Source organism: Lissotriton vulgaris, chromosome 4_1 (genome assembly GCF_964263255.1).
Source record: "Lissotriton vulgaris chromosome 4_1, aLisVul1.2, whole genome shotgun sequence".
Classification (NCBI taxonomy): Eukaryota; Metazoa; Chordata; class Amphibia; order Caudata; family Salamandridae; genus Lissotriton; species Lissotriton vulgaris.
Window position 1 is genome coordinate 1,534,760,962 of NC_141691.1, and position 22,108 is coordinate 1,534,783,069.

At 45.0% G+C, this 22,108-nt stretch overlaps 2 protein-coding genes across 2 annotated transcripts in view; one reads left to right on the forward strand and one right to left on the reverse strand.

The window, feature by feature from the left end:
- FAM110B (family with sequence similarity 110 member B) overlaps nucleotides 1–22,108 on the forward strand; it is a 442,061-nt gene that overhangs the window by 200,101 nt on the left and 219,852 nt on the right. The window lies entirely within an intron of this gene.
- Nucleotides 1,247–2,023, reverse strand: LOC147724205 (mid1-interacting protein 1A-like). The gene has a single exon (XM_086966973.1). It carries the CDS (start codon nucleotides 1,928–1,930, stop codon nucleotides 1,544–1,546), a length of 387 nt encoding a protein of 128 aa, XP_086823099.1. The 5' UTR covers nucleotides 1,931–2,023; the 3' UTR covers nucleotides 1,247–1,543.

The following is a 22,108-nucleotide window of genomic DNA, read 5'->3' on the forward strand; positions in this document are numbered from 1 at the left end:
AGATATGGTTTAGGCTTATGAGGTTGTTTTACCTATTTAGGTTTGTGTTAGTGATATTATACCTCACGCTGTTATTTACGCCCCTAATGTGAGTTATACTTAGGAGGTCGGGTCTAATGTGTTTAGACTAGTGAGAGATTGCATAATGTGTTTATGCCTGTGATGTTGGCGCAGGAGGTAATTTGCGCCTGATGTGACTGTGCATATTGTAAAGTTATGTTACAGGTTGAGGTGGAGTACAGTGATTACCAGTGGCTACTGGTTGTAGGTTTTTGATCTATTTTGACTTGTACCAATTTCTGCTAAGTGTTGATCCTGACAGTGGCCCACGTGGCCCTGTCCTGTGTAAATAATCCCTTGTGAATATTGCCCGTGCCAGGTGGCACAGTGTATATTGTGTGATTGCTATCTGATGTGTTATGAGAATATATAACCTTGTGGGGAGTTCCTTTTGTTGTGTGCCTGGGATGTTGTTGCTGTGTAAGTGGGCAAATGCTTTACACATTGCCTCCGGGATAAGCCTGACTGCTCATGCCATGCTACCAAGGGGGTGAGCAGGAGTTATCTTTGGCATGTAACTCCCTTGCCCTGACTAGAGTGGTGGTTTCTGCCTGGCTTTGGCTCAAGCCTTAGCCAACCAGAAATTCCAGTTCTAACAGTGAAGATATGTTAAGAATCGTTGTTTGCATGTGATTCCTAGAGAGGAAATAATATCAAATTTTCTGGAGGAGAATGTTGTTGAGTCAATCTGTGTAGGAATATGACAGAATAGGGTAACCATGCAGTGTAGGGTGTATAAAGCTGCACCACGTAAATTGTCTGAGGTATGTAAATAGAAAATTTCCATTTTGAAAGTAAACACAATTTAGCCATTTGAAACCTTTAGTGGGGATGGTATGGCAGTAACTGTTGTAGTTTTTTAGGTCTCGCCTGTCGATGCGCATGCGCATCGAGCAAGGCGAGAGTATTGGGACTTATCCACTCTTTATCCACACTGCAAGGAATCGTGGCGATTCCTTGCAGTGCCCGTGACTTTTAAGCTCAATGCGCATGCGCATTGAGCTTAAAAGCGCGTGCACGTCCGTCTTTGTTTACCCGCTCCGCCCCCTCCCCTTCCCGCCGTGTCGCATTTCTCCTCCCCCCTCCCCTCTCTTCCCTCCGTCTTGTTTATTTTACCCGCTCCGCCCCCTCCCCTTCCCGCCGTGTCGCATTTCTCCTACCCCCTCTTCCCTCCGTCTTTAGACTTTAAAGCATGTGGTGCAGTGGTCTCTTACAAACATTTGATGCTATGAATTAGATTCAGTTTGTTACTTTACCTAATTTTGGATACAGCACGGACCAAGGAAGACTAGAGTCTGCGTTTTTTTCCATAAAATGTACAGGTTAAAATAATCTGCACTTATTGGCAGCACTTGAAGTGAACGATTCATGGTTCATCGATGACGGTGGATTATTCTGTGCTGTTTGTTGTAGACCCTCTTCATTTCCAAGTTTGGTTGAGTCGTGGGCCTTTGGTGCAATGCTGTGCTCACGTTACCTGTCGTCAGTGAGCCATCCCCATCATGTCTTTGTACCTCCGGGTCAGCGCGCGGGCTTGGTTGGTCAGGCGGCTCAGAACGTGCAGCAGTCCTCGGGTGTGAGACTGGAGCAGCACTTCCAGGTCAGGGCTCTCTTCCGTCTCCGGGTGCAGGTCTGCGGTGTTGGCCTTGGCCGGCCAGCCGTCCAGAGGGATCAGCCCAGTTTCTACCGTCATCCGGATGGACTTCAGCATGATGTATCTCTGGTAAAGGTCAGAGAGGCCGGTGCCCTGCGCCTGGTCCAGCGGGACATCGAGCAGCAGGCTGGGAAACATCACTTTGTGCTCCATGTTGCAGGCGGCTTCGGAGAACCTGGCCATGGCGGAGGCGAGGCAGTTTTTCGGGTGCTGCATCTCCGAAACTGTACAGAGGCCTCCTCGAGTCGCAGGGCAGTTGTTAGGTTGGTGATTCCCAGTGCGACTGGGTATCTGCTGGCATTTCAGGGGTTATATGGGCCAGAAGCTGGTGGCGTGACTTTTTTTTTTTTTTGGAGCAGTCAAATTGCAACAGTGGCAAAAGTTGGATCGTGCAGGCAATCTACTTCCACAGCTTGGTTAATAATCCCATGGGTTACGTAACGACTGCCAGCCCAAAGCTTGCTCAAGACAGCTCTTCGATTTCACTGCTCACTGGGTGAGGTGATTTGATGTTGGGCAATAAATAAACGAGACGTTCCTTCTGTTTCACAGTATGAATAACTCCCCTGCAGCTGGCCCAGAGTGACCCATGCAGACTTTGATAAATGCTTTATTCAAGGACAGTGTAAAATAACTTGATTAAAAAATGAAAAGATCTTACATGAGTTTACCAGATTTCGAAGTTTATTTTTCACTGTATATGTGTAAAAAAAAAAACCACACAAAAGTACTATTAACATTTGAATAGTCCTAAATAGAATAAAATTACAAGACCTATATATTCCATCACCATGAGGTACTGTGCTTACGTTTTATGCGTCTTTTGTTGCATTCGGCTCTCGTGGTTTAGCTTTTAACAGTGCAAAACCTTTCTAAAACATAATTTTTTATAAACCTTTTTCTTGAATACCATTTCGCAAATAATTAACCATATGAGCTCATTTAGACACAGCTTGTTTTCCATAAGATGACATGCTAATTACTTGCATAAGACAGATGTGTGCTTTCAGGGTAGGGAACCACAGGTGTTATATGGTGCAAATCATAATAAACATTGACAAAGTCAATCAGTCTCACCTACGAGAGCCTGTGACTCTCACTCACCCTCACTCACCCTCACTCTCACTCACCCTCAACCCCTCACTCACCCTCACTCACTCGCCCTCACTCACCCTCACCCACCTTCACCCTCACCCACCTTCACCCTCACTCACCCTCACTCTCACTCACCCTCACTCACCCTCACCCTCACTCACCCTCAACCCCTCACCCTCACACAGTGCAATAGGTCTCGGAGCATTTGAGTTAGAGCTTTTAGATTTGTTTATGGCTTTTTTTATTTGTAATTCTTTAGCATTGGCTACAGGAAACAAAAATGCTAAAGATTTACAAAAAAAACCCATAAACAATTCTAAAAGCACTAACTCTAATGCTGCGAGACCTATTGCATTTCCAATGCTTGTCTTCTCCTGTAATGAAAGACTATGTGGGAAAATGGTGCATGAGCAAATGCTTGGGTTTGCAGTGGATATGTTTGGTCTTAACTATGGTAGGAAAGAGTCACTGTTACAGCTTTAAAAGGAGTGGGCTATGTGTAGACTTGGTCACATTTATAGCACATTAACACAAACGTTTCATAATTGTATAATTACTATCATGGAATTGTCCATTATATTTTGAAAGAGATACCATGTGTAGTCCTCTTCAGGATAGATGGGGTATGGACAATGGTGGTCTGTTAGGTGACAGCATGTTAGAATTGGTGTTGGTGATGATCCAAGTGGAGTTAGGTGACGTTAGTAACGGGTAAAACATCGAGAACGTTTGACTAGAAGGAAGGTACAGCTACTGCACCACATCAAACTGGTATATATCATTTGACGTGTGGACTGTATTGTAATTGGGTGTTTACAAGGTTTGTGTTTTTTAGGGATAAGGGAGGTATTTTTTCTAGTTCCTCTGTGACAATAATTTATTCATCTCAAGCTTTTAGTTGTCTTTAGCAGGTTGCAAAGTCTTCCCCATTTCTAGTCCTGTCAATGCTCATATTACAACTATTCTTGAAAAAGCACACATGAAGTTCGTACAATGATTTCTCTAGATAGCATATGACATGTTTTGACTCTCCAAACCCATTACAACTCTGTACTAGAATTGTTGCTCACTGAGCCACTGGGTCCTATCCGTAACTGACTGACCAGGCCTAAGAAGGCTGAAATAGACCTGGGGTTGCTGGTCTTATCTTCTAGGAGGGGGCCTCGTCTGGCATTTCGGGATGGACTGTATTCATGATGGTCCGGGTCAGTACTGATTTTCTGTCTAGAGTGGCAAAGTGTTTCATACTATTTGCAAGTATTCCTTCCATCACCCGTTGCCTGTTTCCAATGTTGAAAGTTCATTTTTAGCCTCATAAATTGGTGCACTATAATCATGATGGGCCTGCTGTGGTTTCGCAGTTCATACTGATACTTTGTGTCATACACTGTCACAGTAGCCTTTACACATTTTTATTAAATCTGTTTTGGGGTATATATGTTACAATGGCAGAATCATAATTCAGAAAAATAACTGCATTAAACCCGGTTTCCCTTTTACAATTCTTAAAGCCAGGAGCTTCTGGAGGAAAGGTACATACAGAACTGCTTTAGTCAGCATCTTTTTATGTAGTTTGAAAGACGCATACAAGCTGCTGACTGCATTTTATGTCATAAAATATTACATGTTCCAAGACCGCAAGCTGTTTTCTTTCCAACCGGGGCTCTCCCAGGTCCTTTCTTGATGCCTGTAATTGTGTCCAGCTGCCCATCAGTACCATGCATATATTTCCTGGCTTCTGCACTATTGATTGTTATGTATTTAATGCAAAGTGATTTATTGTCCATGGGAGAGGGCATAGCTGCACTCCAGCTAGTGTTGCGTTAATTTTGTCCTGAACTGAAAAAGTGAGTACCTCGTGCCGGGGAGGTTGAATTGCAGTGATCGCCTAGTCAGCATTTCATTTTAATGTTCTGGTCACCTCTGTGGAACGATGATGTGAAGTCCAGATTACGTTAGCTTCACACAGTGCCGGATTAAACTCTGTGGAGGCCCCCAGGCAGTCGGAATTTCGCCCCCGCAAAATATCTACTAATATGTTTTTAATTTTGCCAACCAACAATTTTAATAAACCAATTTTATTACACAAAAGTAAACTTTAATTATTAATGTTATTAAATAAAAAGTATTTTAATTTTAGTAAACCAACAAATCTTTAAATATTCACTTTCCTCAATTTGTTTCTGGTGAAATCTTTGAAGATATCTTGGAAGTCTACCTTTTGCAAGATATTGTGTACAGTGGAGTCTTTAATGTAAAGTTTTTGTTTCTTTCAGTTGATTTTTAAAAAAAATCTTTTGTAAAAAATGTGAGAAAGCTTGATTGTAATTTTCTTTCACCATCAAATCAATATTATTTTCATCCGTTGTTGCGGGCCCCTAATAGGAGTGGGGCCGGTGTCTCCTTTGCCTGTTTCGTAATCCGGATCTGGGCCTTCACATCTATTGAAGTTTTCTCCATTTATTGGGTCGATCGCATACCTGAATTCTATTAAACCGTTTACCGTATTCACGCACAATAAATATTCCACATTTTGTAAAGCGCACAATCACCCGTAAGGGTCTCTAGGCCAGAGGCGTAGGTAGGGATTGTGTCGCCCGGGGCTATCCTTCAGATTGCCGCCCCCGTGGGGGGGTGCTGGGGAAAAAGGACGGCGAGAACGTGAAAGTTACCTTGATCATGTAAATTACATGCACATACATGACACTGTCTAGGGCTAGACAGTCCCCGTCCCCAAAATAGTGCCACCTGGGGCGGACTGCCCCCACCTAGCTACGCCGCTGAAGGAAAAGCAGAAGGAAACCCAAAACTTACATCAGTTCTACCTACCCTGTCTGTGACATCTCACTCATAACATCACAGCTTGTGCAGGACCCTTGTCCCCTGTCCCCTATCTGCCCCGTCCAAGAACTCAGCAATGTCTGCAGACCAGTCCACCACACTAGGTTTGACCACGATTCCCCTGGCAGCACCTTCAGGATACTACAGGTGAGTCCAATGCACCTGATCACTAGACTAACTTGAGTTCTGCAGTTGGGGCAGTACCAGCCCTGCAGTGGAAGCCTACTCGCTCCACCCAAGCCTCCCATGAGAGCTCAGTAAAAACCATCCCACGTGCCCCTCCCACTACCCACCACCCCACCTGCGGCACGGGTTCTATCCGGGGGTGTCAGGCGCCATAGCTGATTCACCCACCGTCATCTGGGAGTGGTGGTAGGGGTGCCAACAATCGTTGCATTTTCATCACATTCTGCAGCATGCCAAGTGGTGCAGAGACAGAAACATAACTACATACCTTACAGCTGGCTATCACATCACGTCATACTTGTCAACAAAAGACAACACATAAAGTACATTACAGAGAGCATTCCCCATAAAGATACGCTGTGCAGTTGGCTATGAGGGGTGACTAAATGTGCATGAACCAAAGCATGTTACATAAAACATCCCAAACCATACATTAGAGTTGCTGGCATGCTTCCAAGAGAGTTGTGATGTGCCATATACTATCACTACTAAAAGTGTCATCATGCCATCTAGATAATTTTACCATGCTCAGTCCACTGGGAAATTTAGGGTCAAGGATATATTTAAGACCATGCAATCAGTCATAGGCATTCAACCACATTTTCACCAACATACTAACACCCAGAGTTCAATTCATTCAAATCCGCACCAAATTGTCCAGCTGGGCCCACTCAGGATCCTTTACATATCGATCCAATGGTCAAATTTACAGCAAGCAAGTCACACCATGCACACGTCAACATAAACAGTTTAAAACCTTTGAACAAGCTGAAGTAAAATGTGTGCCTGGTAGAGTATCCCTTAAATCTCTAATTTATTCCTTGTCCAATTTGCCTCCGCACTCCTTTAATTATCCATTCTATTACCACTTTTTATTCAAACCACCTCCAACCTGAGTTGTTTTCCCTTGACTTTGTAGGTCTCTTGCTTTTTCAATTGAATACCCCTTTCATTTTTTTCCAATAATTTTTATTAAAGCTTTTAAACATTTACTTTATCAATACAATAAGTAAACGGAGAAAGAGGGTGCACATTCAGCTAGAATCGAATCATAATCAGTAAGTAATCAATTATGAAACAGCACACAAAAGACTCACTAAGCAAAAATAAAACTACAAAAAGCATCTGAGCGAAATTGATACTGTACAAAAAAACTGTAGGGGTCTTTAGAACTAGTTTATCAAAGCATGGACTTTTGAGACTACATACATTAATAAAATATGTAAACAAAACATCAGCACAATCCCTGATAGAGTCTAATATACACTTCTGCAAAAGATTCAAGCAGCCTGCCCGTATAATATAACCAATATCAAAATTAATCTGATCATAAAGTGCTGTACTCTTACATGTGTAAAGCACAAAAATCCATACAGTGCAAAAACCATGCCTGCATTTAGGCTCAAAAGCAGGTCATCCTACCCAAGGATCCGAGGCCAGCCAGAGAGCATAGACCCAATCCGACAGAGGCCCCCATATTCTTTTTCCCTTCTGCCTGGACCTTATTCCTTTGTGCTCATACAATGTGGTTTCTAAATTCAGGATAGACAAAAACCAGCCCCCTGCCATTGCTGAAACGTGTGAGGCTGTTGAGCGCTGAAGCGATGCACATACTAAAACAGCCATGGCCACATATATTAAGGAATCACCCCCTCTAGCCATTCCTGCCTCCTTTATCCCGAGGAGCATAGTTTGAGAGGTCAGAACAATATTGGTGTGGAGAATTCTCTACCCCCGCCCCCCCCCCCACCCCCACCCCCAAAGGTTTTTAGCGACCTCTGATCTCAGGGGCAGATTAACAATTACTGGTGCATCCCTGCAAATCAGCAGGGATGCACCAGTAATTCTGCGCCGCAGCTCCGTCACCCATGATGCGCCGCATTTACAATGCGGCGCACCATGGTGCAAAAACGGCACAGATGCGTCACGCATCTGTGCCGTAAAAGCGGCGCATTGCTGGAGTTGCGTCGCAAGCATGACACAGCTCCAGCAATGCTTTGGGGGCCCTATCTGGACAATACTGCATCAAGCCTTACGCCTGCTTCAAGCAGACACAGGGTTTTGACTCCGCATTGGCCTAAAATTGACTGAGTGAAATCTTGTAGATTTCACTCAGCCACTTTTAGGAGGCATTCCTGCGCAGGAACGCCCCCCTGCGATGGAACGCCTCCTTCTGGCGCAGGGTTTTACAACGTGACGCATCTCCCAGATGCGTCACGTTGTTAATACCCAGCACATTGGCACATCTTTTGCGCCGCCGCTGCATCACAAAAGTGACGCAACGACAGAGCAAAAGAGGTGCAAGGGGCTTGTAAATCTGCCCCTCATAGCTGCCAAGGTTTCAGATTGCTTTGTGTGACATTTTCATAATTTCGGTGTAATTAGGAGTGACATTTCAACAACTATGAGTGACACTTTCTCACGTGCAAAATCAAGCAATGAGGACGAGGTAAATATATAAATATCACTAGTTAGACCCATTTGAGCAACAAGAAACTCTAAGAAGCTCTATAAAGTGTTGTAAAGCAGCAAAATGGAAGGATGCTAACATATTTTAGCAGTCATCTTTAGCAGGACTTTAGCTTTGCTCCCAAAAGTCACCATGTTACGCAGTAAATGATCTCAGCTGCTATAATATAAATCAGTTATCTAGAGCCACTGTACCTGACCTCACTGCCCAGCCTGCAGAGCACAATAAATTTCAGTGTAACTGAGGACACAAGCACTGAGCTACAAGTTCATGCAGATGTACGCTCAGCTTTAAACTAAATATATTGAGAATGAGCCCTAATTAAATATGTCCCACGGTCACCGCGATTCACCGGCAGCCGGTCCTACTGTCATCTGAGCAGAGTGCTGCATAGAGGAGTGCTGCATAGAGGAGTGTACATAAGTGATTAATCTGTCACTAGTGTGAGTTGCAGCTGGACTTTTATTACGTGCTTGTGCTTTCAGTGCACCTAAACACAAGCGCAACTCTGAGTGCAGTAAGAGGGCCTTCTTTCAGCCTAAGAACATGAAGCAGCAAGTACATCAGGCGCGCAGCACCCATTGGACTCATCGGGCTCCAGCCTCCCCCCCCTCCCACCCCTCCCCATCCCGTCGTGTGTTGCAGCCCGGGATGAGACAGATCTCGGGTCAACACATAGCCGCACCCGAGCGCTTCACAGGTCTTTAAAAGACCATTTGAATGTTAATTAGGCCTTGCTGTTGTTTCACCCATTCTAAGAGCCCCTGAAGCTCCACTCTGCCGATTTGATTAAAGGTTCAGCCCCTACCCCCGAATTTTCTTTTCACCCCCCCCCCCGCCCCAAAGTTGGCTCTAGTTGCGCCTCTGAAGTACATCAACTAACTTCACTTGCCTTTGCGTTTGTTCTTCTCTCAAGGGCCCAGGCCACGAGGCTCCGTGGCGTTGCAGGCTTCAGATATCAGCGGTGGGAGGGGCACTGGGGCAAGGGGCTGAGGGGATTCATTTCTGAAGATCGGAGTGCTTAAATCTTCAGCGGAGCTTCTTTCATGAGTAGTGGGCAGCTCAAGACGTCACGCACTGGAGCTTTTTACAAGCAGCAGGTCACGTACGCAGCCGCAGCGCTTGTTTTTAAACCAACGGCGGCGCGCTGCACTGGCACGTTGTGGCGGCCTTTATAATTTATTTGGGGACACTGTGAGTGCCCCCCCCCCCCCGCATCCCCATAGCTACGCCGGTGCTCTAGGCGCTGGGGGCCGTCGGGAAGATTAAGCCAGCTATTGCCCAGAGTCACATGGTGCTGGGCTAATCTGCCGCCGGTGCCCGAACCGTGATCCCCAGATTCCGGAGTCAATCGCCCTCTTCTCACAATACCACTTTATACTTGTAATGCAAAGATTTAAATGTACTTTGACAGCATTTTCCACATTTGTTAAGTAGGTGCGCTAATTGGCATGTCATTTCAATCAAATCTCCTTTTAGTAACACTTACAATTTATTCAGTGTCTTCTTACAGAGGTCTCGAGGGCTGAAGGGAGAGAATAAAAAAATGCACATTTTCTTACTTTACTATTCTCACATTTTTTATGCTGTTCATCACAGTGAATCATAATCTCACCACTACAAAAAGCACCACAGATAAATATATTTAACCCAGAGTTCACGGTTACTTCGTGAAATAGTTATCAGTCTTAGTTTGTGTTCTTCAGATTCAGACTCTCAGTTCAGCATTAAGTAGATAAAATGTACCTTGTGAAGTACAAGCCCCAGTGCATGCGGTATACTGATGCCCAGTTTGTGTTGTCATTGTGAGTTGTGTTGAACATAATGACAAACATACGTAGACATGCTGTAACTCGAACCAGGAGCTAATGCCTGCTTTCTTTCCGATCAGGATAAGCATTGGCAAAGCCAATAGGTCTGTCCTATACAAGAGCTAATGTATTTGCCAATATGTTTTAGCTATGTTGAACACAAGCGTGGCTTCTATTCAGCATGGCTAAAAGTAGGTGACGTAGAGAAGAGTGACTTGGAATGGCATAGAGGGGAATGACAAAGAGTAGAGTAGAGTGTAGTGGCATAGAGTGTCCTGTATTAGAGTGGCATAGAGTGGTGTACCAAGGAGTAGTGATGAGTGGCCTGGTGTACAGTGTTGCAGAGTATAGTGATGTAGAGTGCAGCTGCATAGAATTCAGTGGCATACGATGTTTAGTAGAATGTAGAGGCGTGGATTAGAATATTGCATAATAGAGTGCAGTGGTGCAAGGTTGAATGGTGCAAAATAGAGTGGCATAAAATACAGTGGCGTATGGTGCAGAGTAGTGTGGCACAGAGTGCAGTTGCATAGAGTGGTGTAGAGTAAAGTGATGTAGAGTGATGCAAAGTAGATTATAGAGCCGTAGGGTGCAGTGTCAAGAGTGGACTGGCCTAGAGGGGAGTGATGCAGAGTAGAGTGGCGTAGAGTGCACTGGCATAGAACACAGTAGAGTGGTGTCGAGTGCAGCGGCATAGAGTGCAGTGGCAGAGTAGAGTAGACTAGTGTAGAGTGCATTGGTGAAGAGTGTTGGAGAGTATAGTGATGTAAAGTGAAGCGGCATAGAAATCAGCGACGTACAATGTCTCATTGTGGAATTCAGTGGCGTAGATTAGAGTGATGCATAGCAGAGTTGAATGGTGCAGAGTGCAGTGGCAGAGAGCGGAGTGACGTAGAGTGGTGCAGAGTGGAGTGGCATAGAGTGGACTGATGTAGAATGTAGTTGCATAGAGCACAGTAGTGTAGATTAGAGTGGCGTAAAGTACAGTAGTGCAGAGTAGAGTGCAGTGATGTAGAGTATATTGTTTTAGAGTATACTGACAGAGTGGAGTGATGCAGGTTAGAGTGCACTGGCGTAGAGTAGATTGTTTCAAAGTAGAGTGAAGTGACAGAGTTAAATGGTGCAGGGTAGAGTGCAGTGGCATAAAGTGTAATGACATAAAGTGGTGTAGCGTGCAGTGTAGATTAGAGTGGCATACAATAGACTGGCGTAGAGTGCAGGGGCATAGAGCTGAGTGTTACAGTTAAAGTGCATTGGCACAGAGTGCAGTGACATAGATTGCAGAGTGGCGTAGAGTGGAGTTGTGCTAAGTAGATTGGACTGGCCTAGACTGAAGTCGTGTAGAGTGCAGTGGCGAAGAGTGCAGTGGTGTAGAGTAGATTGCATTGGCTAGAGTAGAGAGACATAGAGTGAAGTGTTGCAGAGCTCAGTGTATCAGAGTGTACTGGTGCAGAGTAGAGTGCAGTGGCGTGTAGAGGGGCAGAATAGAATGCAGTAGCTTGGAGTGGTGCAGAGTAGATTGGAATAGCGTAGAGTGGAGTATGCATGGTGTGGAAGCACACTGCCATTACAGAGATTACATTTTCAATTGAAATGACAATTAAATTTGCAGAGACATAAGCTTTAGTAAGAAAAATATACAGAGCACAAACGTTAATGTGTGGAAGCGGCATCAGCTAGTGTATTGAATTTTTAAATCATATTTTATTTACTATACAAGTATTTGTTTCCAATACACTTTAGAATTAACAAAAAGTGTGCTTCGTTTATGTGTTCCTAATTCTGAAATACTCTGGAATGCTTTCACAGCTAATTTAAAGGTTGTTGTGTGCTTAAAAAACACCTTTTCCTACGCCCAGTATCTAGCAAAATTGTCAAATAATTCCTCTGGTTTTTAAGTCGGAGAAAGAAAAGTAAACACCAAGCTCCCTCCGGAGACAAAGCCCCACATTGACCTCTGTCTTTGAATGCACAGCAAATATGACAAGATGAGAACACGATTACAGGCCTGTTTACAGGAAGGAAGAATACAAGGGGAGTTTGTGTGAAAAGGCTTTCCTCCGTGGGAGGGATGAACTCACCCTGGAAAGCCTAAGATAAATAAAGCTACCAAATAGAAAGCCAGAAAATGTGAGTTACAAACCACAAAGCCAGTGGTCAGCAATAAGCGGAATTCATTCGCAGGCAAACTTTTTGAATGACCCTAAGATGTCTTCAGCAAACTAGACTGAAGTGCTGTCTCGTACGCTTCAGCCTAAAAACTAGTAATACGAAATATGGACATTATGACTTCATGTTAATGCAGTGGAACTTACTAAATTCACAAATTTCTTGCTTTTAATAAAGGATTCATGCAAATACTATTGTTAAAGCACATCATGGACACAAACTGTACTGTTTTTTATTACTTGAAATGATAGTTATACACAATGGAATTGGCCCTTGTACAAGTCTTATGCTCCTCTTTTATATGTTCTCCACATAGAGATAAAACCATATTTTTTCATACGGTAAAAAACACAATATATGTATGTTGTTTTTCCCCTTCTTTAGCCTAGCCACTGATTTTCTCTGCCTGCCATCATATGGGGTATTCAGATTGAAGTCAGCTATAACAGAGCAGTTCCCGCCAATAGGCCTTCTAAAAGTTCGAAGTGACCTCTAAGATAAATACCAGATATTGGTTCCTGGTACACCACGGAAACCTCAGTGGGAAACACTGTGGTTTAAGTAGCTATCAATATCGGACGCACTATGCTTCAACTCCATAAGCAAGTCTACACATGTGTTTTGGTGCACAGCAGTTACCAAACAGAAATTCAATCTGTCAGCTTTTAACCACAGAAACATTGTGATTCTAACTTCAAACTAGCCACAAGAGGGAGAACTTTTTTGTCAACTGGGAAAAAGGAGGCTTTAGAAAGATGGAGCAATGTCATGCTGAGAGAAAATGAGGAGGAGCATTACTACCAGAGCTGACCCTGGGTTTGGAATTCAATGGTGGGCACAAGGGCTCAAAGAGAGCGACGCAAGTTTGAGAAACGAATGCAGATACTGCTTCAAACAAAGGGAGACAATTCTGGATGTACAGACTCCTACACCATCAGCAGAAATTCCAAAATGCAAGTACATACATAACTGTGAGCAAGATTTTAATAGACACCTGGATACCTCCAGGTTTAGGCACCTTGCACATTGATTTGACTTGTCTCGAAGCAGTATATGTGCACAAACTCAATCCCTTTCATAGGGAATTACGTATTGCAGACAGCATGGTCCTAGGCAATTTACACATCTAGCACTAAACACCATTTGAGTCGATGTCTGCTCAAGACAGCATGTTAATAGACTGAAAATCAAACCCAGTAGTTCCATTTGTTTATATGTTTAGTGATGCACACAGTTTACTCACCTACCTATTCTGCTTGCGCTATCTCATCTCTGGGTTTTCTTTTTCTGACATTTCTCTTGATTTCCATCTTAGAGCCCACCACCCTATATATTTTCCCACATTTAATAGGTTTAGTGAACTAGAAATGGTGGATTGACAGTTCAGGCGCAATGGCAAGGAGTATTACCATTGCCATAGAGAGGGTTTGGAGGCAACTGTTATACCCCCTAGATCCATAAGCGATTCAGTGATAGAGACAGGGCAGTCTGATGAACCGCGGCACAGTAGGGAGGCCAACAAAACCATTGCCAAGCCGCCCAGTAGCAACAGGGAAATAGGAGATGCACTAGGAGATCTGGTTACAAGAACAACGCCCCTGGGTAATTCAAATGATAACGCTCCCCCTTCCACTCCACCATTAAACCCAAGGCCACAATCCTTGAAAATAGTATCATGGAATGTGGCTGGCCTGGGAAATAAGTTGGACCAACAGGAATGGATTTCCTTTATTGATTCTAAAGATATATGCCTTTTTCAAGAAACCTGGGCAAGGGAGGAGTATTCTCCCCATGGTTTTGCAACATTTTCCATTCCGGCGAAATTGGGGGGCAGGGGACGTCCGTCTGGAGGCCTCGTAGTATGGGTGGCAACCCATCTGGGATGCCAGGCCACACGACTACCCTTGGTTTCTGAGGACATACTAGTTGTGTTGCTCGAATGGACAAACTCCATAGACTTGCCTTGATAAACGTATACTCCAGACCAGTAAACCTATCACGAGAATCGCCTACCATTGAGGAATTGTCAGCTTTCCTCAACGAAATCGCCACGGGGATCCCTTTTCTGGTGGGTGGGGGCTTGAACTCACACTTTGAGCCTCTTGCAGGCCTCCGGGATGGATCCTCCCTAGAGGAGGAGGCTAGATGGCTAGTTCCCCCAACGGCAGCCCCACCGCCTAGAGCTTGGACCCCGCTTGCTTTAAAGATCACCGCCCTGACCCTTAAACATGGACTCAGGGCGTGTAATGGGCGTACCAAATCTGATAATCCCAGCAAACATACCTTCAATAGAGTGGGCAGGGAGTCAAGAATAGATTATGTCCTAGTCCCACTGTCTTTGTGGTCGCATAATATTGATTTTAGGGTGTTAGATAGAGTAGATAGTGACCACAACGCCCTATAATTGGATTATGCTGTCCCTGGCAAGGAGGGTAGGGACCATGCTATGGCGGTGGTAAATTCAGGCCTTCTCCTTGAAAACAACAGAAAGAGAGTAAGGTGGGAAACATTGGCTAGTAGTTGAGAAAAACTACCCAGACTTTATACAAGACTCATTCCAATATTAGAAAAAGGTGGCTTCCTTAGTGTGGAAACCAACTCACAGGAAACCCATAAACTACTGTGGTTGGTACATGAGGAACTCGTTAGGACCCTGGCGACAGATTTGTTCTCCAAGGGTCACAGCAAAGGTGCCGGCACCCACCGTACCACATGGTACAATGCTGCATGTCGTAAGGCAAAGGGGGATCTCCTGTCTTGTATCAAGGAGGGTAAGAGCAGACTGGAGATACAGGCTAGAAGACGGGAATACAAGAAATTGATCAACAATGCTAGGATGGAATGGGATCAAGATAAATGGGAGGAACTTTCTAGCTCTTTAGCTGTCAGGGACTCCCGTAAGTTCTGGAGGATTGTCAACACAGAGTCTGAGGACCTAGCATCAGCAATAGAACCTAATATTGCACCAAGTGTATGGCAAGAACACTTTCAGTCCCTCTATACAGAGGAAATTGGGGCCGCACGTTATTTATTTCCAACTGCTGCTAACCATGCAGAGGGGGGGACCCCTTTACAGAAAAGGAGGTCAGAGCTGCGATTGCTGGCCTGTCAGTGGGCAAAGCGACGGGGCTGGATGGTCTTCCAGGCGACCTGTTCAAACAGGAGCTCGATGTATGGGCCCCCTATTTATTGGTAATGTTCAATGCTGTTTTGAAGAGCATGGATGTGCCTTGTACTTGGCTGGGCGCAGAGGTTGTTCCTATATTCAAGAAGGGTTCGCCTCTGCACCCAGCCAATTACAGGCCCATCAGCTTCATAGACTTGTCCCAAAAGCTTTTCGGGCGGCTCATATTAGATCGGCTACAGAATTGGCTTGAGGAAACTGCTACTCTTAGCCCATATCAGGCGGGCTTTAGAAGAGGGGTGTCTACAACTGACCAGATATTCCGCTTAAACCTCATCTATTGGAGGACCGTACTAATCGAGGGGGGCAGCTTGTACACGGTGTTCGTGGCCTTCGATTTGGTGTCAAGATCAAAATTATGGAGTTTGCTGGCAGATATAGGTGTCCCGGTAGATAGTCTATCTATTCTGATGAAACTACATCAGAATAATTTTGCGCGTGTCAGGTGTGGCAGGAATGGGAATCTTTCCCCGTTGACAAAGGGGTGAGACAGGGCTGTGTGCTTGCACCGACTGTTCTGCCTCTTTGTGAACGGGGTAATCGCCCACCTGACCAGGATCGGTGACATTGACGCCCCCAAACTGGATGGCAGCAGGGTTCCCGCTATCATGTTTGCGGACGACACCCTGCTGTTGTCGAAATCCCCTATGGGAATCCAAAGGGTACTGGATGGGTTTTTGGAATTTTGTACGGAGAGGGGTCTTGAGATCAATGCCTCTAAAACAAAATATATGAACCTAAACCCCACTCCCTCAACACGCCCTAATCCCCTGCTTGGTTCAGTCAGATTAGAGAGGGTCTCTACATTTGAGTACCTAGGGGTAACCCTAAATGAGAAAATGACCTGGGTAACACATAAGACCAAAGCTAACATGAAACTGGTGCAGAGAGTGGGTGGTTTATCAAGGATGGTGAAGAACTCTACATATCGTCCACTCGCCCCTGTTATCCAAATCTACAAATCACAGGCGAGGGGGGCAGTTACTTATGGGGGAGAATTGTGGGGTCACACTTCTGCCCAAAAGCTGATGCTCACGGAAAACAAATTCATCAGGCAGCTGGTAGCTCTCCCGTCAAGCATGCCGTTGTTCCCTCTAAGACTGGACTTGGGTATTAGGCCAATTGCTGAGGAATTGGGACTCAAGCCATTAACTTTCTGGCGACGACTATGGAGCAGTAAAGAACTTATTAACTACAGGATTGAGCTCCAGGAGTTTCTAAATGCACCAAATGCGGCCCATATCCCATGGCTAAGCTACATAAAAAGTTCACTTGAGAGCCTAGGTCTATCAGAACTCTGGACTGATCCGGCAAATGCAAGTACCAGGATTACAATCAAAGCATTGTCAAAAGCTTACTCCGAACTAAAGCTTACTGTTACCTTGGCTGCCATGCGGGTGGGATCTTTAACAAACCTATTCATTCAAAGTAAAGACTTTTATTCCCTGGAAAGTGTTTTGGATGGTATGACTCCTGTGCTAACCAGGAAGTTATTTCTGCAGTGGCGATACAGCACACTACCTCTAAGGTCATTCACCAGCTCTTGGTCCTCGCCCCGACTACTGAGCGTTGCCCGGCATGCGCGCACTTCCAAGAAAACGACTTACACGTGGCATTTTTCTGCAAACCCTACCGAAAAATTAGGAAATACTGGCTCATCCCCCTTCTCAAAAATATGGGCTTCAGACACTTTCTTCCTGCGTATAGATTCCTAAAGACTGATCTGTCCCCCCCGATAGTGTTTGCAGTTGGAAAGTATTTAACGGCAATGTGGCACGCACGTTCTCGCTTTTTGAAGGCGGACCTGGTCCTTTAATTCTTTTAACAAATTTTAGCTACTTATCTGGTTTTAAGTAATACTGAGGACAATCTGATTCACATTTGTTGTACTAACTTTTATAATCATTGTTTTATTGGATTATGTAAATTTCATAGAATTTTGATTGTCTGTATATCTTTTATGATCTTATTGGTCGAAATAAAGATTTCAAACGAGAAACGAGTTTATATTTTTAGTGATGCACACAGTTTACTCACCTACCTATTCTGCTTGCGCTATCTCATCTCTGGGTTTTCTTTTTCTGACATTTCTCTTGATTTCCGTCTAAGATCTCGCATGTGCTGGTGGCGAAATCTTTTGTAAACAAAAAAAACAACTTTAAACAGGTTTAGACCCCACCCATTACTTACCATTGGTTGCCTTTCATGTCACTCTTCTTTCCCTGCTTCTTGTTGGTCAGCGCATCCTGCTTCCTCAAGATGTTTCCATTGTTATTCCCTGTCGTGGAGCATGGACCGAGTACAGTTTCCTGCCTTTGGTCAGTGACTTCCACTGGTCTTGTGCTCCTGAAGATATTTAAAAAAAATATATCAGTATACTCTATAAGCGGGCACATGTCTGCAGTCCATCTCCTTTCCTCTCATATCCCTCCCCCCACCATCCAGACTCTTGCTCCCACCTTCCTGCTGTCCATTGTTTTCTGCTCCCTCCCTCCTCCGCCTACCTTCCTTGTGTTGCTCGTACCCTCTTACCCCTTCTGTCCGTTGTGTTGCTGTTCCCTCTTTGCTCCCCCACACCTTCTTAATGCTGATTTCTCTGTCTGCTGTGTTACTGGTCCCTCCCTCTTCCCGTGCACCTCCCCCTCATTGTTTTTTAGACATACTGCAGAGCAGCGCAGGCTGCTGTGCAACATGGTTTAAAGAAAAGAAACATGTTATGACGCATCAATTCTGGACGCATCATACCATTTTTTATTCTTTAAGCAGTGTTGAATCCAGCCCACATTGCTGTGCAAAATGTCTAAAAATAAATAAATGACGAAGCCAATAGATCTCACATAGACAAAACTTATTGATTTTGCCAATGCTTGTTCTATTTGCTATTGTATTTCGTTCATGCTTGGATCAGATCAATTCAGAGACGTCGTTCTATCAGACAGTATTATCTACATATTCTTTGGAATGACTACCTTAAGTTTGAGGCAATCTAGGCAATATGAATAATATTTCATACAAAAAAGGGGGAGCATTTTCATCCACGTACCTGGGCAGTCTTACTTTTTAGGTCGAGGTACTAAGTAGCGAGATCTTATGTTTCTTAGAGGGGCTCTTCATCCCGCCTCTAATTTTGTCTCTCTCCCATTGGCTGGCTTCCTAAATGGAGGCCAGCCATTGGAGGAGAGAGCCGTCACTCCAAATAGGCTCCGTCCTTTTCGGATTTGGAGGTGTGTTCGGTGTTCTTCTTTCAACTTTTTAGCCACGCCCACCGAACACGCCCCCAAATCCGAAAAATTTGGAACCTTCCGTCGGCCATTATTTGGTTTCTCTTCCTATGAGGATGGTCTCGCTGTTCGTGGCTCCCGCTGTCCCCCCTCCCGCTCTCCGTGTATTTTCGCTGTCCGTGTCTGTTTGTGTCTTCTTCCCCCTGTCTGTTTCCCGCCCCCTCTCCCTCCGCAGCTCTTCTCCGTTCCGTTCCGCTCTCAACTGTCCCGCTGCTACAGTGATCTGGAGGCACCCACACATGTCTCACTCAATGAGACTAGACCCTGGCATCGAGCACACCTCGTATTCCAGCAATAGGATGAGCGCACTAATCAGATGCACCGCAAATTCCGACCATTTGTGCTGCTTCTATCCCAGTGCTAGCTATGCCCAACACACAATTCTTCCGATGCACTCCAACTCTTCCTTACCACACCCAGGCCTTTCCAGTAATGAGATCGAGAGACAGCTCAGCCAACGCAGCTCAAGCTGGAAGGGGCCCTTACTATTCCAGCGAGGTCTGCCAATGCCAGAGCTGCTCTGCTCGTCCCCCCTCCCTCCGCAGCTCTCCTCTGTCCCGCTCCCCCACCCTCCCTCCGCAGCTCTCCTCTGTCCGGCTCCCCCCCCCTCCCTCCGCCTGCAGCTCTCCTCCGTTCCCCTCCCTCCGCCCGCAGCTCTCCTCTGTCCGGCTCCCCCCCCTCCCTCCGCCCGCAGCTCTCCTCTGTCCCGCTCCGTAGAGGGGTCGTTGGGTGACAATTTGCCGCTGTCCCTGGCTTTACCCCCTAGCCTCACGCTCGCTCTTTTCATGTCGTATCTGCTGTATTTTGCTTTGTCATGTTGAGGGTCTGTGTGGCCCTAGGTACCTCCAGATGTCCCCTGTCAGGGATGACAGTTACTAAACCTGCTCAGGTCACGATATGCTGGTAGCTGCAGTCCTTTATGCATAGGGAAATAATGGGTCGAGTGACACTACAAGTACCAGCATGCAACGCAAACAAAGATGTCCGGTCTGTCAGAAGTTCCTGTTTCGAAACATTCCAGTCTGGGAGCACTGGGGTTAAGGGTGATACAAGAGGTGACTAGAAGGACAGACTGAAAACCAGGCTAAAAAGATTGTGTTACCTGGCATACATTCAAAGACCATCACTCTAAATGTGACATAATTACATAGTGGCAGATGTCTCTGAATGAAAGACTTAGCCCCTCCTGTTTCCAAAGACTTTTATTTAAATTATTCCAATAAAAGGGATCAATATTTGAAGACTTAAGACCGGACCAACCCTGCCTGACGTACTTGACGCAGTGCACCCTGGGGTTTGTAGTTCACCGTGTAATACGGCAGGCAGGTAAACGCCTTAGAAGTGAGACCGCACAGCTGGAAAGGGTGGAAGCTGAGACATTCTAAACCACCAGACCTGTAGGGTGGAATCTCGTCAAAGATTGGCTCCGGCTTTCATCACTGTGAGGTCATCGAAAGCAGCACTTTTATTTGCGTCAGTCGTGTTGTGAAACCCAGATATGTTCATGTCTGTTTCCTCCTGTTCTGAGGCCAGCTGTGCACGGGCCGAGGTTCAAGCAGCAGGACGTGCTGGCACCGTGTACGTCATGGGAGGATGGACACGGCTTCCTTTCCCGTAACATGTGTATTTTGTAAATCGCACGCTCATTCAGAAGGGTATCTTGACGCTGATTAACAGATGTTTTATTGTTACCCAACTCGATGGTACTCATTTCATCGGCCTCCGAAGGATGAAAGGCTGAGTGGACCCGCCGGGATTGAACCCACGCCCCTCCAGTGGACGCATTAGTCTCTCTGAGCCACCAGGCCCGGCTCCCATAGGTCTTAAGAAAGGGTGATGAGTGTGTTAGGCATTACATCATAGTGTTCTTAGGCTCAATCCTTTTTGTATGCATAGAATCAAAGGATTCCGTTCTTTATAGAAAAGTTGCTCTTTATTTGTGAGGACAAGGACGTAGACAGCCGACACGTGTTTCGCCCCTGTGGCGTATTGCACCAGGGCTTTCTCAAGGCTGTAATAAATCACAGTAGAGAGATGTAAATTGAATCATTAAGAAGAAGGAGCGCCTAAGACCCCAAGGAAACCGTGCGGAAGTGCAGAAAAAGGAATTGGTTTGAAGTGCAAGTTTCTTAGTTTGTGAGAGCTGGCATGTGATCACCAGAAGGGAGAAATCCCTTTTAAGGAGAAAGTGTGTGCATGCAGGCGAGAATCGCCAGACAGTTAGGATTATAACACCTCGGGTTGTTGTGCTCACTAAATGCAGGACTCTTGAGATTTTAAAATAATATACAGTTAGATAAGATATGGGTAATCAAGAAAAGACAGATGCCACCACTAGTGTAGTTGTAGAGGGGGTAAGGATGTTTTGTCCAAGAAAAAGACAAGTTAGGGGGCAGGAGAGAAGAGAGGAATTAAGCATTGTTCATATCATACCTATTTACAATTTTATGTATTCTGCGTGCTTCGTCATTCTTTACACAGTAAGTTTTCACATTTGGTCCAGTTTGTAAATCTGTTAACACAATATTTTCTCTTTTTAGATAAAAGTCTGTTGTATTATAAAAAGCCATTATGTACTGTAGACATTGGTAATCTAGGTTAACCTGTTTCCCACTCAGATGACAGTCTAATTCAGCGTTTTCGAGGTTTGAAATACAGTTGTTATGTTAAACTATACACATTCATTTTATCTGTGATCATAGGTATAATGTTTACATAGATTTCCTTATCAAATGACAGAGAGCATTTTTGTTAAACAAACAATTAAGTCGCTTACAATTTAAGATCTTGTTTATAACATGATAAGGATCGATTTAGCATGATTCAGAAAGGGAGATTTTTTCAACCCTAAGGGGTTAAAGTCCTACAGAGTACTGCATAACGGGCTAGATAGATTAATTCCAAGACAGGCAGAGTCTGCGCAGTTAGTTACAGAGCATGGGCAGGCGGTATAATCACCGGAGGAGTGGTTCCGCATACTCCATAGTGGAGGAGTCAGCCTGGTGGGCGTTCGAGGGAAAGTGCATCGGTAGCGCGGCTTCGTTGTCAAGACCGCTTTACCGATGACAACTAATATTTTGTGCAGCGCGTTCGTCTCTGAATACGCGGGAGCTAAATTCTCGGGCATTGAAGCTCTAGCTCTCTAGATGAACGAGAGCTTAATAACGGGCGTCGGAACACTTACTTATTAAGGGATTAAATCCCTGGCGTAACTCTCGGTTTCTCGTCTCTTCTGCCGTTTCCGCGTCTTGCGTGTTTGCGGGACTCTTCCATGTTTTAACCGGAAGATGAACCTTGACCCGGAAGTGCTGGTTTGAGCCTAAAAAATACACGGCTTGTTTTGATTTTATACTTGTA

Excerpts from the sequence above, each read along its gene's own strand:
- LOC147724205 (XM_086966973.1), bottom strand. The coding sequence starts at position 1,930 with ATGCAGCACCCGAAAAACTGCCTCGCCTCCGCCATGGCCAGGTTCTCC.